Raw genomic sequence first — 16,622 nt, 5'->3', positions numbered from 1 at the left:
CAAGCATAACAAATATATAGTAAAGGGGACCTTCCACAATTCTTTATTATCAGATGAAAAATAAGCCTTGCGGTGTTTTCATTTTTTTTTTTTAAAGTTTTTGCATTATATAACATTTTCAAGCAGCTGCATGTTACTCATTTATATGCGTTATCCTCAAACTCACTGATGTCTTATCATACTGCCTTGTTGGAAACCACGGAATGGCTCAGTCTTAATTACCCAGCCTGACACACTGTTTTCTTCCTAGCTAATGTGCATTACTGCATCCTGCCCTGTATGTTATGCTCAAAGAAAAAAAAAATTCCTCCATGGGATGTGCTCTTTAAGCACAGAACATAATGTTTGTTGAAGGATTATGTTAAACCGAGTAGACAAATGGCAACCGAATTTTGGAATTAATAAATGCAAGGTGTCATTGTTGGTTACGACACCACTTAATATATTACAATTGAAGCATTGCAAGATGACTCTTTCGATCCTTCCCATAATGCTGTGGGATCATTTTGGTTCACGATGTAACAACACAAATGAAGTAGGACTTTAATATGATATATAACTATTTGTATCTATTTCCATGTTTCCCTGTGTTAACTATGTGTTGGTTATCAATAATATTTTTGACACAGATGTTTCAACTTCCACCTCTCTAAGAGGCAGATTAACTGTGGGCAAAACATGAATGACACAAATACATACAGGGCTGCCATCAGAAGGTACAACCATTACAGTTGTAAGGGGCCTGGTGGTCCTTAGGGGCACTTGGGGAGACAAAGACTCCCTCCATTTGAAAATAAATAAAAATAACAAAAACAAAACACTCTGCATTGGACCACTAATTAAAAGGGGGCTGGACGAGGAACCCTCACTGGGGTGAAGCAGATCTCAGCCAATCAGGAGAAACTTCGTAACCCTACTGGCTGAGAATTCAGAAGCCTCTCCTTTTTGTAGAGATCATCTACATAGAGCGCAGCGTAAGCTGGAGCCAGCACGGGGTAAAAAACCCCTGTGTGTGTGTGTGTGTGTAACAGAGGGGGTAAATTGCCTGAGACTGCTCATTTCTGGCAATGGAGGGATTTTAATTGTCTGAGACTGCTAATGCCTGCTAACGACTATGTATATTAATTTAAATCTGACATCAACATAGTTCTCAAGGCTTTCTAATAATGCATTTAATGTAAAATATATTTTAATCGGTATGTGACGGTGTGTGTGTGTGTATACGTTAGATAGATATAATATACGTTTGTATGTGTGCAATTGCATTTGCTCCATACGGTGCCGCTGAATGGCAGAATAAAATGTGATCACCCTAGCCCTCACTGGTTTGTCTTTGTACCCAGACAGCCTGTCTGCGCCATCTTTGCTACCAAAAAACATGCATAGAAGAGAAGATTCTGGTGGTGTGGAGGGAGGATCATCTGGGGAGGGGAGCCCATACTATTTGATCTGTAAGGGGCTCCAAACGTCTCATGCAGGCCCTAAATACATACATACAAATACACAGATGTGGTGGTCCTGGTAACATAGACTTGCACCAAGGGTTACATAACTAGGTTTCTTGGCACCTGGGACCAGGTTTGGTGTCCAGGCCCACATCGACACCCCATTCACTACAGGAAGTGGAAGGAGGTAGAGGTTGTCATTGGGTGGCTCAAATACGCCCCTCATCTTGTGGCATCTGTGGCTGCCACTCATGTCCTGAAGAAGTTACCGTTCTGTTATTGGACTCTTTTCCAGAAATAAATGACAATGCTATTTTGTGCTACTACTTCCTGCAACATGGAAACAAACAGGATAAATATCACATCCAAGTACAAAACAGCATGACCTATATGTAAAGTAAATGAGCATGTATTATAGCAGTAATTCATAGTAATAGATTTTACAGTAATTCACACTACGTGCCCAGTTATGTACCCACATTATTAGAATTTACCAACTCCTGCAAGTCATTTTATTTCTAAATTTCCCTCAGTGCCCCAGACTATGTTGTGCTCTGTTGATTAACGTCATGTTTACTTTAGTTACTTTAAATGTGTTCAAGAGTAGAGAGGTTTTTATGGCCAAACATTTGTCATATATTCAGCAAGTAATATCTTAATGGGTTAGCAAGCCAGGCTGAGATGTTCTACTATAGTAACACTGCTGCTCATGCCATAGAAACAAACATCAGATGCTTAGAAGAAACAACTTAATGACATAACACCGTAGCTGTGTGTAAAACCAAAACGCTTTATTTCGTTATGAGGCCTCTGGGGTGGAGATTTTGGGTAATCATCTGATTTATAGGTATTTGTTTGGTGTAACAATTTAGACTAGGCCACAAACCGGCATTAGGGTGGATGCCAAGAACACTCTGCTTATTGGGAATGATTAATTGCTGCCTTGAATTGAATGCTATTAGTCTCTTCATGGTCCAGTGGTGCAGAGCCACTTATCTGATGCCGTGCCTCTTTCAATGGTCAGGATTTTGGGCCTTGTCATTGGAGGCCGTGAGCAACACCGAGAAGAATAAGTGGTTTTGCACTATGCTTTCATGAATGCTGCCAATCTTATATAAAGAAACTGTCTTCTGATACGGTTATTCTGCCACACAGATGATAATCTGCTACTTTTTAAGTTTACAAGTCCCTGCGGTCTGCATTACGCTCATAATCGCCTATAGCATTACCGCCTTCATATATTTTAAATATATCCTCCTTCGAGGGCATGTGTTGGCCACACCTGGCAGACAACGTAAGTTAGGGTATAGAACGTAGGTCCGTGTAGAACTGCAACTGCCAAACTCAACTTGCACAGCGCTAGTCATAGCAGTTTTGAGTAAGACATTAAATATGTAAGTTAAAACATGCAGTAATTTGAGGTATGTTATATTTAATTTATTCTGTTTTGTTGAAACACACAAAGAATGCCCCATAACTAGATTATTACAGTAATTGGCTAAACAAAGCAAAAAATTTGTGTGAAGATGTGACACTCACTGGCTCAGGGTACTTAACAAAAGAGAAGTTGCAAACAGTTCTCTGATTGAACCTATTGACCGAGAAGCGAGATGCTTATGTTTGCACAGTATAAATCAGCCACTTTTAATGCCTACAAGACACATTCAACTTTTACAAGCCCACACCAAAAGCTGATGGGTAACCAGTAATCTTGACAAGCCTATTTAGGCCTGGTTTTACAACTGGAAATGAACGACAAAGGGGTCTTTGAGCTAAAACTGAAGCCTTGTTGCACGTCATGCAAGCTGGGTTCCATGACACCATAAAGTATAACTGGTGTTCTTTAAGCCATCAGCACATATTTACATCATCATACTGTAAATAAGTCAATTAAGGTTAAATCCAAACGTGCAACACCCCTTTTATTTTTTGACTGTTGTACGTACATTTATTTTCCTTGGAATACCCTAACTGCACTCCATGGTATGAAGGGTCATTCCTGGTAAACTGCTCTTACGTGAAGCCCTAAACTCACTCACTTCACTATTCATTAAACAGGTAAGTTGTCCTTGTATAATGCATAATTAAATGGGCAAAGGAGATCTTGGGAGACATTTTACTAATTTAACAATGCATACTATAGAACCAGCCAAGATCTTCCTACAGCACAAGCTTATGTGTAGTGAAGACAAGGAGCTGAAACCACAACTTTCCTTCTCTTAGTGAGAAAACCCATATGACTAATTTAACGAAGCATTACATAGGGCGAACCAAGCTTCTCTTCCAGTGACTTAAATGTGAGTAAATAGGTTATAAAATGCCACAGGTCAGTTAGGGAAATTTCTGCCTTCGCCACTCACTACAGCGTTCAAAAATGCCTCTTGAAGCAACATTAGCACAAGTACTATGTGTCGAAAGATTCATGAAATGGTTTCCATGGCCAGGCAGCTCCACACAAGCCAAAGATCATTATACCTAATGCCAAGTGTCAGATGGAAACATGTAAAGCACACTGCCACTGGACTCTGGAGCAGTGAAAATGTGTTCTCTGGAACGATCAATCACACTTCACTATCTGGAAGTCTGATGGATGATCTGGGTTTGGCGGAGGTCAGGAGAACGTTACCTACCTACCGGAACACATAGTGCCTGATGTAATGTTTAGTGGAGGCGGGATATTGGTCTGGGTCTGTTTTCAAGGATTGCATTAGACCCCTTAGTAAATGGTAATGTTAATGCTACCGCATACAAATACAATGCTATGCTTTCAACTTTGTGGAAGGACCTTTTCTATTCCAGAATGACTGTGCCCAAAAAAGACATGGTTGGATGAGTTTGGGCTGGAAGAACTTGACCGGCCACACAGAACCCTGACCTCAACCCCATAGAACACCTTTGGGAAGAACTGGAATGGAGATTGGAAGCCAGGCCTTCTCATCCAACATCAGTTCCTTGACCTCACAAACGCGCTACTGGATTAATTGGCAAATTTTCCACAGAAACACTCCAAAATCTTATATATGCCTTCCAAGAAGAGATAGAAGCTGTTATAGCTGCAAAAGGGGACAACTTCATATTAATGTTCATGAATGGGATGTCCAACAAACTCATATAGGTGGAATGGTCAGGTGTCTACACATTTTTGGTCATACAGTCTTTATAAAAGCCGCATCAAAGCTGATGTCACAGCTCCATAGACAATGAGCTTCATTTGGTCTAGAGTTGGATTGCAGGTCTGTAACTTATGCTGGTAAAACAGACATGTACTGCAGTCTGACGCTCGCAAGCATCCCCGCATCAGGCCCTCCCCCACCAGTTGCCGCCACTGATGTGAAAGTAGCTGGCACACCAGCTAGTTAGTGAATAAACCCTAACTTCACGACAATGGTGTTAAAATACATACTGAGTAATACGTATAAGCTTCCCACTATACAAACAGCCCCACAAATCGAGATGCTCGAGGTAAACAAAGAAATCAGGGTAAACGGGCAGATACTCCTGAGGTCACACTTCAGAGCTGCTCCACACAGCCATTCAAGAATCACTTGCAAGAGTCACGGTAGTATCTATCGAGCACTGATGAAATTAAAAAAACAGCTGTATGTAGGTGGAGTGCTCAAAATCACGCACTTCAACCCTATACTGTACTTTAACCCCTTAAGGACAATGGGTGGTCCCTAAACCCATTGAAAACAATGCATTTTGAGCCCGTACATGTACGGGCTTTGTCATTAAGGGGTTAATGCTGTGTCTAAAGCAGGAGGTGTACGCAGATCCAGGAGCCCATGTAACCTCAGCTAGTGACTCATATTGGTACATGTGGTAAGTGTGCTTATTTTTGCTTGCTGTACTCTTTTGACCCACTATAAGCTCACAGAACCATTCCCAGACTCCACGTCACCTGGTATTCTTGCTACTGAAAAATTGTAAGGATAAATCATAGGCTAAGCAGAGACATTATATTCATATGCTGACACCATGCATTATCTACAGGTTAAACTCTTAACAGAGAACGTAATATTACTTCCATGCAAAACTGGTCTTTAAGGCCATGGACGTAATATTACATCCTCCGTTGCCAAACACGGCTAATTTCAGACCCAGGCAGACCAGCAGCAATCAACAGGAGGCAGTTCCACGCATCTGATGCACCATCAGGAGGTACTTTTGTGCATGTGATAGCATTGTGGAAACTTGTTCCAATAGGAGAACTAAGAATATCTTGGGTGCCCACATTCATGCAGAAAGAAATTATATATATATATATATACACACACACTTATTATTTTTTTTATTTATTTCCCATCACTTGTGACGGGATTCAATTCTTGTATGGAACAACCCTGATTGAAAGTTATTTTAACCAATTAATTTGCATAAAATGTAAATATTACTCTATTTTTTCTCATTAAAATATTCCCCAACACTTGGACCACATACTGATAACAAAAACGTTATAAACGGATGTGTTATCTAAAACATGGCACAGGTCACAACTATGATTACAGCCCTATGGCCAGCAGTAAAACTAAAATCAATTTAAACCATTCAAGTGGTGTATTTGCCAGCTGTCCAGCAGCTAGCATTATAACTATTTTTTTAATAGAAAATAGTCTAGCACTTGAGATTTATATGCATGGACACCCAATGCACATTTAATGCATATATTAGCTATGTTCCCTTTAAATGATGCTTAGCTCCTCCATGGAAAGATTCAACCAAATCCCTGCCTTACGCTTTTGCTCTTTCTCCACTCCGCCAGCTCCTCGTCTTATGTGTTCGGAAAGTGCAAGTACGCATGTTGCAGTATACTCACTACCAGCTGACTTGCACAGGACTTCCTGGGGGTCTAACAAGACCCCATGTGTATAACGAGCTCCCCTTAATTTCAATGAGAGTGCTTTCCTGCCACCAATTGCCTGCTTCAAGCAGCTGCAAGCTGTGTGAAGTGCGTTATTTTATCTTTTATTTATATAGCGTAAGTACATAGATTCAAAAGGGTGTAACAAAACTAGAATTGCCAGACTAAGACAAACTGATTGGGTAACGAGGGCTTCTGTATTTATTTATGTATTACTGGTAAAATAATGCACATTGTAGTTATTACAAAAAAGTACTAATTTAAAAAAAAAATGTTTTAAATTAAAAAAAAAAAAGTAGTTTTATAATACATAATTTAATAAAATTATGTAATATGCCAAAAAATAAAAACACTGTTCTCCATTTAGAATAAATGAATTGGTTAATAAATGAGATAACCTGAAGATTCACAGCAGTGACAAGCCAATATTGCAGTCTACACTAAAAATGATGCGTCCATAAGAGGCTGGAGCTACCCTATCTGCATACTCTCACAGGCAATAACCATGATTATGTACTGCTGGTAATCCCAGTAAATCAAATGGAGAGCATAATCACTTTTATCCATGTGACACAGATAGCATGAGAGCAACATAAGTCAAACAGTCACCTGCGAATTGCAAGAGACACTGACATTAATCAGACACCATCACTGAAGCTTAAATAATTTAATGGAATCTGGCAAAAGCCAGGAGCCGTGGCCATTAAAATGTTTAATTCTGGTTACTACATTTTTTGGACTGTGTTCAAATTATATATCAGGGTTGTGTAAAAAAAACGTGATTCTGGGCAGAGAAAAAGTTCTCCTATGACCATAACAATCAATGGAAGAAGATTGTATTGGTTGCCATGGTAATAAGATCACATTTCACACTTTCCACTAGAATAATCTTTTATCGATAACAACCACTGAATGTTCAGCTTGCAAATTTTAAAAATTCTTGTTTTTAAATCATTTCACAATTCTACTACAATAAAAATAAAAATAGAGACAATATATCCATATTTCCAAATAAACAAAGCCTCACTTCTAAATAGCAAAGTATAAGTAAACAGAACAAGAAAATGTCCATAAACAACACAAGAAAGGTGCAGGGTAGATGTAGTCCGACAACTAAAGGTCAACAAGCACCCAACACTGCCAGTCAGCAATATGGCTGCCGGGGGCGTCAATGTCCACCTGCCGGATGGCGGTAGCATGGCAGACCTGGCTATGAGTGTTACTGTAAGTACGCTTAATGGAATTATGATTAACGTGTATCTCAAGGGAATCTTCCACGACATAACCTCAAGCTGTACTCTATAGCGTTACCCTAACTAGACAATAAAAGAAATTTGGTCGATTTGCCGTTACTTTTGCCAGAGCCTACACTGTGCAGATCAGTGCATTAAATAAGCCCATGTACTGATGTATACAAAATAAAAAACTTAATATATGATTGAGATGTGTATACTATGAAAATGAATGGTCTAACTTTAATTCATATGATCTTTGCGATTATTGCTCCCCATTAAATTACTTCCCTCTTTTAGTTAAGTTGCTAAAATCTGACGCTTGGTCATAGCAACCTTTGTAAGGGTGAGCAAAGAAAGAGGACATCCTTACTATTACATCCTAGATAAAGTGGCCTAAATGACCCCGGGATGTAATAACGCGTCCTAAGTATTTTGCCCAAACCAAGAGATTTTCCAGAGAGATTAGACTGTGTTGCAGGAGCCAGCATTATTCTGTAATCACCTTCTGCAAGCATCAAAGTGAAAGAAAGAGTTTGGGTGTGATATCCACAGGAAGAACCCACCTGTTGTAGACATGTATCATAAGCTCACGAGGCCCAACCTGTTCAGGTCTAACATAGGTTTTTCTTTCATAGTATAGACATATATTTTTTGTATGACGGTCGCTAAAGTTCTTTACCGTCTCCAATGTAATCTTTTCCCAAACTACAAGTAAAAAACGTTTACACTATCCCAAATTTTTTTTTTTTTTTTATAAATTTTCCGTCCAACAGCTATAATAATAAAAAGAAAAGAAACTTTGCTAACCTTTATTACTGCTGTTTTAACAAGGTTCGGCACATGTACATTCAAGATCTGCGGCCCATCCCATGAAAGTCTGGAAATCATAGCTTCCAAGACTTTAATTGCAAGATAAAACAAATGTCTGTAAAAAAAGGCTTTGAAGCTTTGGTGAATTTTCAGCTTTCCTCAACAGCCATCATGCTTTTGTAAATTCATTAGTGAAAACAGTATACTGACACAGACCAAATGGACTAATCAAAGGATGGCTTGCCTTGTGAAAATGAAAACAATAGTGAAGTAACACGTTCACCTAAAGGAATAATAGTGAAGTCAGTGAAGTCCTCATTTACGCATCATAAATGGACATAGATAATATCACGTATCACGGTATTTTTTTGACTCATGTCTTTTACATAGAGAAAAGGGGGGTTGCTGCACTGGGCCCATGTTTACTTTAGGGCCTGGGCAGTTGTCCGTTGGGCCCCCTCAACATCTGACAGGGACTGGGGGTCTTTATCAATGGCACGCCTCCTCGCACCAAGGTTTGGAACATGCACAACTCCGGACACAAAGCTGTGTTAAGATTTCTATTGTTTATTGGCACAGTGATTCTGTAAGTTGTGAAATAAGCACTGTCCTGAACGTCGCTCGTATACATTTTAATACCTTTAGGTCACTTTAGACGTAAAGTGCCGTGAAAAAGTATTTCCCCGCTTCCAGATGTGTTCAATTTGTCACATTTAAATGTTTCTGCTGATCTAAAGAATTTTAGTATAAGACAAAGACAACGCGAGTAAATACAAAATGCAGCTTTTAAATTATCGTCTCATTTATTGAAGGTAAAAAGTTAATCAAAACCTATAATGCGAAGACGTAATTGCCCCCCCTTAACCTAATTACTGGTTGTACCGCCCTTGGTGGCAACTACAATCAAATGTTTGTGATCACTGGCGATGACTCTTTTACATAGCTATGGAGGAATTTCGGCCCACTGTTCTTGGCAGAATTGTTTTAATTCAACCACATTGGAGAGCTTTGAGCATGAACTGCCTTTTTTAAGCATCTCACTTAGATTTAAGTCAAGACTTTGACTGACTTGAATCCCCAACACCTTTATTTTGTTTCTTTTAAGCCATTCAGAGGCGGACTTTTTTGTTTGTTTCAGATCCTTGTCTTGCTGGAAAACCCAACTGCGCTTGGGCTTTAGGTCACAAACTGATGGCCGGACAGTCTCCCTCAGAGAGAATAGAATTTGTGGCTCTGTTAATTATGGCAAGTCGCTCAGGTCCTGAAGCAGCCCCAGATTATCTCACTACCACCACAAGGTTTGACTGTTGTTGTGACGTTCTTATTGTGGAATGCTGTGTTAGCGTTATGCCAGATGTAACAGGACGCATGTCTTCCAAAAAGATCCCCTTTTGACTCATCAGTCCACAGAATATTATCCCAAACGTTTTGGGAGTCATCAAAATGTTTTTTTGGCAAAAGTGAGACGAGTCTTTGTGGTTTTTTTGGTCAGCAGTGGCTTTTCACCTTGTAACTCTCCTATAGATGCCACTTATTGTGAACACTGACATTAACTGAGGCAAGTGAGGCCTGCAGTTCTTTATATGTTAGTTGGGGCTCTTTTGTGACCTCCTGGATGAGTCGCCGTTGCAACCATTTCCAGAGAGGATAGATGTCAACGACTGTTTCTCATCTGTTCTTGAATTTCTTTAGATCACGGCACCATGTGCTGCTTTTTGAGACCTTTTAGCCAACTTCAATGTGTAGACTAAGAGTAACTAAGGGGGCAATTACTTTTATACATAGGGTGAGGCAGGACTGGGTAGCTTTTTTTAAAAAAGAAAAAATTATTCATGAAATCATTATTTAGAAACAGCATTTTAAGTTAACTTAAGTTATCTTTGTCTTTATATTAGAACGAGTTTGGTGAGCTGATCTTTATGATAAATCACAGTACTGTGCAGGTACATCAATAAATAAGGTGGCCGGATGACCCTCAGGATATACCTGGACATCTCCCTGTCTAATGACAGCCTGGACTCTCCCCATCTACAGAAGCCAGCAGTAATTGGCTACAGTAATTAATGCTGGAGTGCCACTTCATTAGAAAAGGGCAAGGGAGGCAAGCGATTATCACACGAATATTCTGCTTTTGAGAAGTTTGGGAAAAGCTTCAATATTTTAGTAAAAACCATTAATATGTTCCTTTAAATGGAAATTCATAACAATATATATATCATCCAGCCTTTATTTTGCAGAGCGGTTAAATTGTTTATATAATTTTTTTTTTTAGAGGTACTTTATCAGTTATTGCTTTATAAATATTCAGTGCTCATGGCATGTCAGTTTCAGGTTTACATCTTAATGGTCTGTCTGCCTTCTTTCTTTTGCTAGACAAAGCAGAGTGTGAGGTTAGTCCCTCCCCCTTTTATCCCTTAGCCAATCCTGCGAGTCAGTGTGCCTGTCCGTGATGCGTTTAGATACCCTCTCACACGCCACACGACTGCACCAGCTACCCTCTCACCCCTCATACTGCTTGTCCTGCCACCTCTCATGCTCCGCTCATCTATATCTTCTTCTTCCGATTCCCTCCATGCCACCTGTACCTTCCTCTGCAGTCTACTCATGTCACTTGCCCGTTCCCCTCATCTGCCCGGTAAAAAAAGGGAAAACAATTGGAAAACCCATCACGCTCAACGATCGAAGGTTAACTACAGCTCCCCTGATGCTTCGCAGACAGTAATTGAACCGTCGGAGGTCACCCATCCCTGAAGTGACCTCAATGTTAATAGGCGAAGCTCACAAGCAGCAATAGGCTACAAACAAGAAAGAGTGTGTCTTTAGTCCATATAGTAAAAAACAAAAACCCAACAACACAGTGAACAAATATATATATATATATATATAATTTATATATGTATGTATCCACGAGCTGGGTTGTCTGAAATCAGGGTTTCACCTCATGTGTCCTTTCACTTCCTTGAATGGTAGCAAGTGCAAGGTACAGCTTTAGATACACTTTCTAAACATATCTAATCTTCCAAAGATGACAATAAATACAAACGGTCATTAACCTGCGACTAAAGAATCCCGGGACAACGCTAACGGCCGCAGCATTCACAAGGATGCCAGCCAAACAGTACAGTACTGAAGAATGCTTACGCTTTACACATACATTTTTTTTTAACTACATTGTTTCTTTAATATTGCTTAAAAGCTGCCTTATTTCCTACCACTGTACAAACTTTACAAATAATTATAATTAGCATCATTATATTATATTTTTTGTGAATTTTACAATTCCGGCGACGCTTTTGAGAATCAGCTTTGAGACTGGGGGTCAGAATCAGATTATCCCTGTTATTCAATTAAATGTGATTTTGAGAAGGATGAGGAATATATATATTTTTTTTAATTGCCTATACCTGTAAAAACAGACCTCTCCAGACACCCCAGGCTGATAACACACAAAAGAACAATTGTAACTGTACATACACTGCCGGTCAGTACCAAGTAAAATGATTATGGTATATCAGCGAAGCGAGGGCTTATCGCAGCGTGATTAAAATGTATTCTTAAAAAAAAAAAAAAAGATTTTACATAAGAATACAGCAATAGCACAAAAGGCATGACACAGGCCCGGAGTGACTGAGCTAAAATGGAGAATGACTCAGAGCTGGAGGGGAGTAGCTGAGGTCAGGGTCAAGGTCACATGCCTCTGCCACTTAAAAATACATCCACTGTTCGGCAGAGGTCGCCGTTCCCAGATCCGCTCAGTCCTTACATATTTCTGTCTTCAAAGCAAAAAAAAAAAAAAAAAGGAATAAAAATAAAAATGCCACCCCCGATTTAACCCTTTCAGTGCCTGCAGCAAACTTTTGCAGAAATAGACTGTAAAGAGTTAAGCCTATAATGCAGATTTACTTATAAAATGAATGTTTGTTGTATACACAGAATAAAAGTACACAAAACATTGTGACGTTACACATTCTCCGAGCGCGGCCATTGTAACGCCACCGTACAGAATATAAAAGGCAATCAGTCTAGTATAAAAGTTATTGTATTCATTCCGAATTAAGGCATGCAGTAGAGTAAAAACGGCTTCGTAGCCCTAAAGTAGGTTATGGATTCCTCAAATAACGATCTGTATTCCTGCAGGGGACAAAAAAAGGCTAGTATCACATGCTAAATAGCTCTTTTCGAATAAAATAATAAAAAATACCGGTCAGATTAAAAATATTTATCGTATATTTAGGCAAAACGTCCAGCACTACAACACATTACCTTCTGCTAAATTTGGATTATAAGAAGTCGTTTTTTTTTCTTAGAAAATATGCCGTGAATATAAGCAGGAGGTCTTGTTGAATTGGCATTTATAAAAAAAAAAAAAAAATTATTTCAGGTAAATATATTGCCGTTTATTATTATTATTATTTGGACGTATAGGGACAACAGAACAGAGGAGCCATGCAGGCTACGGGTGAACAGCTACTTCTAAAACTTTGTATACTACGCCGAACCTGCGAAATATTATGTTTTTTTTATACGAAAGCCCTCCAGAGTCTATAGGTACCGTATACCTCACTTTAGCAACCGCACATGATTAAGACAGCAGAACCTATAACGGATAGACTACGGAAGGACCCTATGGAATGCCCTATGTTGGTCTTCTCAAGCCAGGTAAATACAATGATTACATATGCGTGTAGCACAGCAACGCAATGGGGTCAGTGAATCGTCTATTGTATTAGATGGCGCGCCACGCGCGAGATCGCCAGCCCTCTTCCTGTGCCAGAGACATGCATACATATATTTATGTTATGGATATTGATCGGGATCCGTCTGCAGAGAGCAAATGGCTGCAACTGGGAAGGAACAGCCTGACCCTCCCTCCCTTCCCCCAACCTTGTGAACTCCAGGTGACCGGCTGTGGCCGCCATACACGCAGTGAAAGCACACACAGCCTTAGCTGAACTTGGGAGGTTTCCGATGGGCCAGAAGACCACCGCAAACACACAAATAACAGATCAACAGGAAAATAAATGCTGTTTAGCCTTATAACCCAAACCCCGGCACTTTTCAGCTCGCTGCCAGCACACATACAGCCGAATGCTGCCCCCCTTATATATTAATACATTTCGTTTTAGCGGCGATTTCAATTGTAGTAGATACAGTGAACGGTGGCACGACAGGCGACAAGGAGTCTGATTGCATGATTTCTGAGCTACAACCAAAAAGCATCTGAAAGGCCAAGTTCAAGGGCACCGAATAGCATCTGACAGTCCAGAAAACACCTATTTTCAAGCCGGTCAGGAAACAGAAGGTTTAAAGCTTTTCTCCATTCTAAGTGATATTAATTCATCCTGGGATGGTCACGATTGACCTCTCCCCAGCACGGTTTAATAAACAGGGCATGACCCCGCATCACCAGTTAGGTCTGGTACCTGTCAACCCCCTGTCACTACACCAGTGCACAAGGCTACCGGGAAAACAAAGTATAGCACTGAAAACTTAACCGGGCTGCCCAAACTATTTCAGCAGCAGAGAGGGGAACCCTGCGCTCTGCATGAGAGTGTCTGGGGACTGCCATGTGCAGCTCTATTGGGAACTAATGCATTGCTGCCTGCTCCTGACTCATCACCGAAGCCTGACCTTTCCCCATGGCTCTCTTGGGCCTGCTCCCTGAAGGGAGAGTTATGTTTCTACTCTTTCACATCGCTATACACACATATATATATTATACAGGGTCAATCCCAAGGAGCTTCTGTTGCAGGAAGAGCTTGGCTAGCCCTGTACAATGCATAGTTAAACCAGACATTAAATGATGCATTACACGGGGTCAGCTCTGTCCTTCTAGCAGTGGCCCCTTATGACGAACAGTGAGGTGATGCCATAAGTGTCCTGCAAACTCTGCATTTAGTGAATAGACCCCACTCTGCCTCCAGTTTCAGAAGGGATTCCTATGCACAGACAACCCCTTTTTGGCTCTCTCTCCCCTCCTATACACGGCCCACCCCTCGGGTTTCTTGCACAAACCTCCTTCTCACCCTCCCTCCCCCCCTTCGCATCTGCTGCTGCCTCTCCTCCCGGGGAGGACAGGCTCAGCAGCCGGAGCTGGCCGCAACCTTTACCCGGGGACAGAGCCCTATTGATACCGGGTTGCAGCAGCAGCTGCCTGCCTTGCAAGGTCCCTGCAAAAGACCGGGCTGCGGGCAAAACGAGGGGCAAGGTGGGGGTGAAGAGGCACGGGGGGGGGATCCTCTATACAGATCATCTACAGACTAGGGGAAAAAATGATTAAAAAAATACAAGCACGGGGCTGATCATCACCAACATGGCTGCCCTGCTCAGACCTAAAAAAAAAAAAAATAACCCTGGCTTTGTCGGTCTCACCCCTGTAACCCTAAACTAACGCAGAAAACAGGCAGGGGCTGCACAGAAAACAATCCCACCGCACCGGGGGCAAGCTGCAGCCCTGTGACTTACGTGAAGGCAGGCGCTTGGGCTGCTCCTGCTTCCTCCTGGGCATTTTCTCCCCTGTCCTCTCCTTTTAACATATAAAGAGATCTGGGGGGAGGAGGAGGTGGGGGTCCCTTCCCAAGCCGATCACATTCTCCTCTTCGCCGGGTGATCCGAAGCCAGATGACAGCGGACTATGTGCACGGTGATGAGTGCAGCGCTTGTTGGTTCCTGGAGTCAGGGAGCTCGGTCGTTGCACCTGGCTTGTCCTCCCTTTCACCTCCCTCCCCCAGCCGTAATAAATATTCTTCAATGGGGAAAGGATCAGATCTATACGTGTGTGTTGTGCATGGAAGGGCTACATCATGGTGATGAGCTGGGCTGCTGCCGCTGCCGCCGTGTCTATGGCTGCTCCCTGTGTGTCTTCGAGCCCCTAACACTAATGCAAGGATCAAAGGGCAGCAGTGGCGGCGGTAGAGCACACTCTCTCTCTCACACACTCTCACACACACACACACAGGCACATATGGAGGGCAGCCTCCCAGTCTCAGACATACAGCAGACAGGCTCACAGCCAAGGCTGGGTCACAGTGCAGAGCTGCCCTAGGCTCTCTCGCCTCCTCCCCTTGCACTTTGCACACCCTGCTCCCCTTCAGCTCCAAGGAGGAGGTAGCGATGTGCAGGGACTGCATCCACTCCCGCGGCACTCACGGGGTTAAGGAGAAATGCGTTAACCCTTTCCGTGTCGGGGTTGATCACAATGTGTCATCCATCCTCCAGCGGTGAATGTTTTTTTTTTCTTTTCCCTCTTCTCTAAACTAAAACTTACAAACGCATTAACCCTTTCAATGACTGTGGAGGAACAGTGGTGCCCTGTGACAGAGCTGACGGTTTTACCCAAAAAACGAATTCCTTAACCCATTCGTTCCCTCTAAATAAGGAGCTATTCACTCCTCAAGGGTTTAGAATAAACAAAAAAAAAACACTTTAACTGTTTCAGTGCCCAGGTGCCATTGAGAAGCTTAAGTGGTATTGCCAGCAATATGTACAGTGGCCCCTTAAATAAGTAATATAAATATAACATATTTCCTAAAATCAGAGGGGAGCAGGCTGGTGCCTCCTGTCCTGGACACTGTGGCATTAGGGTGGTTCTGGTCGCTGCCCCACTCTTCCCCAACCCATGTGCAGTAGTGAGCCGAATGTGGGCAACCGATGACTCCTCTCATTTTCCCATCCCATGTCCAGTCAGTTGGTTGGAATTGGGCGTGCGCAGCCTCAGTGCCCCCACTGTTAAAACTGGCTGGGTGTGCCCATGTCCCAGTCCAGTGCTAGGAACCGGCCTAGGTGTCCAGCCTCATAACACTCCATTGCCCACCTATGTGTTAAAATGGAACAAGACCAAGGTCTGAGTCTCTACATCCGGAATAATGGGCACACTAGATGGGCCAAATTGTCCTTATCTGCTATCAATTGCATTCCCAGAGCTGGTGATGCCCGGGGTCTGATGCCCCCTGTGCCCCTGTAACGGCAATAGGTGTACTGTCAGCATCCCAATTTATAGCCCCCCCCCTTGTTGGTTACGTCCTCTATCGTAGCTAAATGGTAAGAGGTTACCTTTACCTGCGCTGAAGCCGCTATGACACAAAATATCATCTAAGGTTAATGTCATCAAACCCAAATCTGGTGAAATAACGTTTTTCTTACCCCCTTTTTTTGTTACACAAAAAGGGCTTCAATTGTGATTGAAATGGGGCATATTTATTATTTTTCGGAGTGACCCGCCATGGGGACTTTTCAAATTATTTCTCAAAAGGAAAATATCTTAAAAATTGG

The 16,622-nt window shown here is 41.8% G+C and overlaps 1 protein-coding gene across 2 annotated transcripts in view; it reads right to left on the bottom strand.

Annotated features, from left to right (window-relative positions):
- Positions 1-15,271, bottom strand: part of ZNF827 (zinc finger protein 827) — a 68,305-nt gene extending 53,034 nt beyond the window's left edge. For both annotated transcript variants that reach the window (XM_053460776.1, XM_053460785.1), the window contains exon 1: positions 14,817-15,271. In XM_053460776.1, coding sequence (XP_053316751.1) covers positions 14,817-14,859 — 43 coding nt within the window. In that variant the 5' untranslated portion in view covers positions 14,860-15,271. The remainder of the gene's footprint in view (positions 1-14,816) is intronic.
- Positions 15,272-16,622: the final 1,351 nt, after the last annotated feature.

The sequence above is a fragment of the Spea bombifrons genome, chromosome 1 (genome assembly GCF_027358695.1).
Source record: "Spea bombifrons isolate aSpeBom1 chromosome 1, aSpeBom1.2.pri, whole genome shotgun sequence".
NCBI lineage: Eukaryota > Metazoa > Chordata > Amphibia > Anura > Pelobatidae > Spea > Spea bombifrons.
This window is presented reverse-complemented; position numbering and strand designations above follow the sequence as displayed.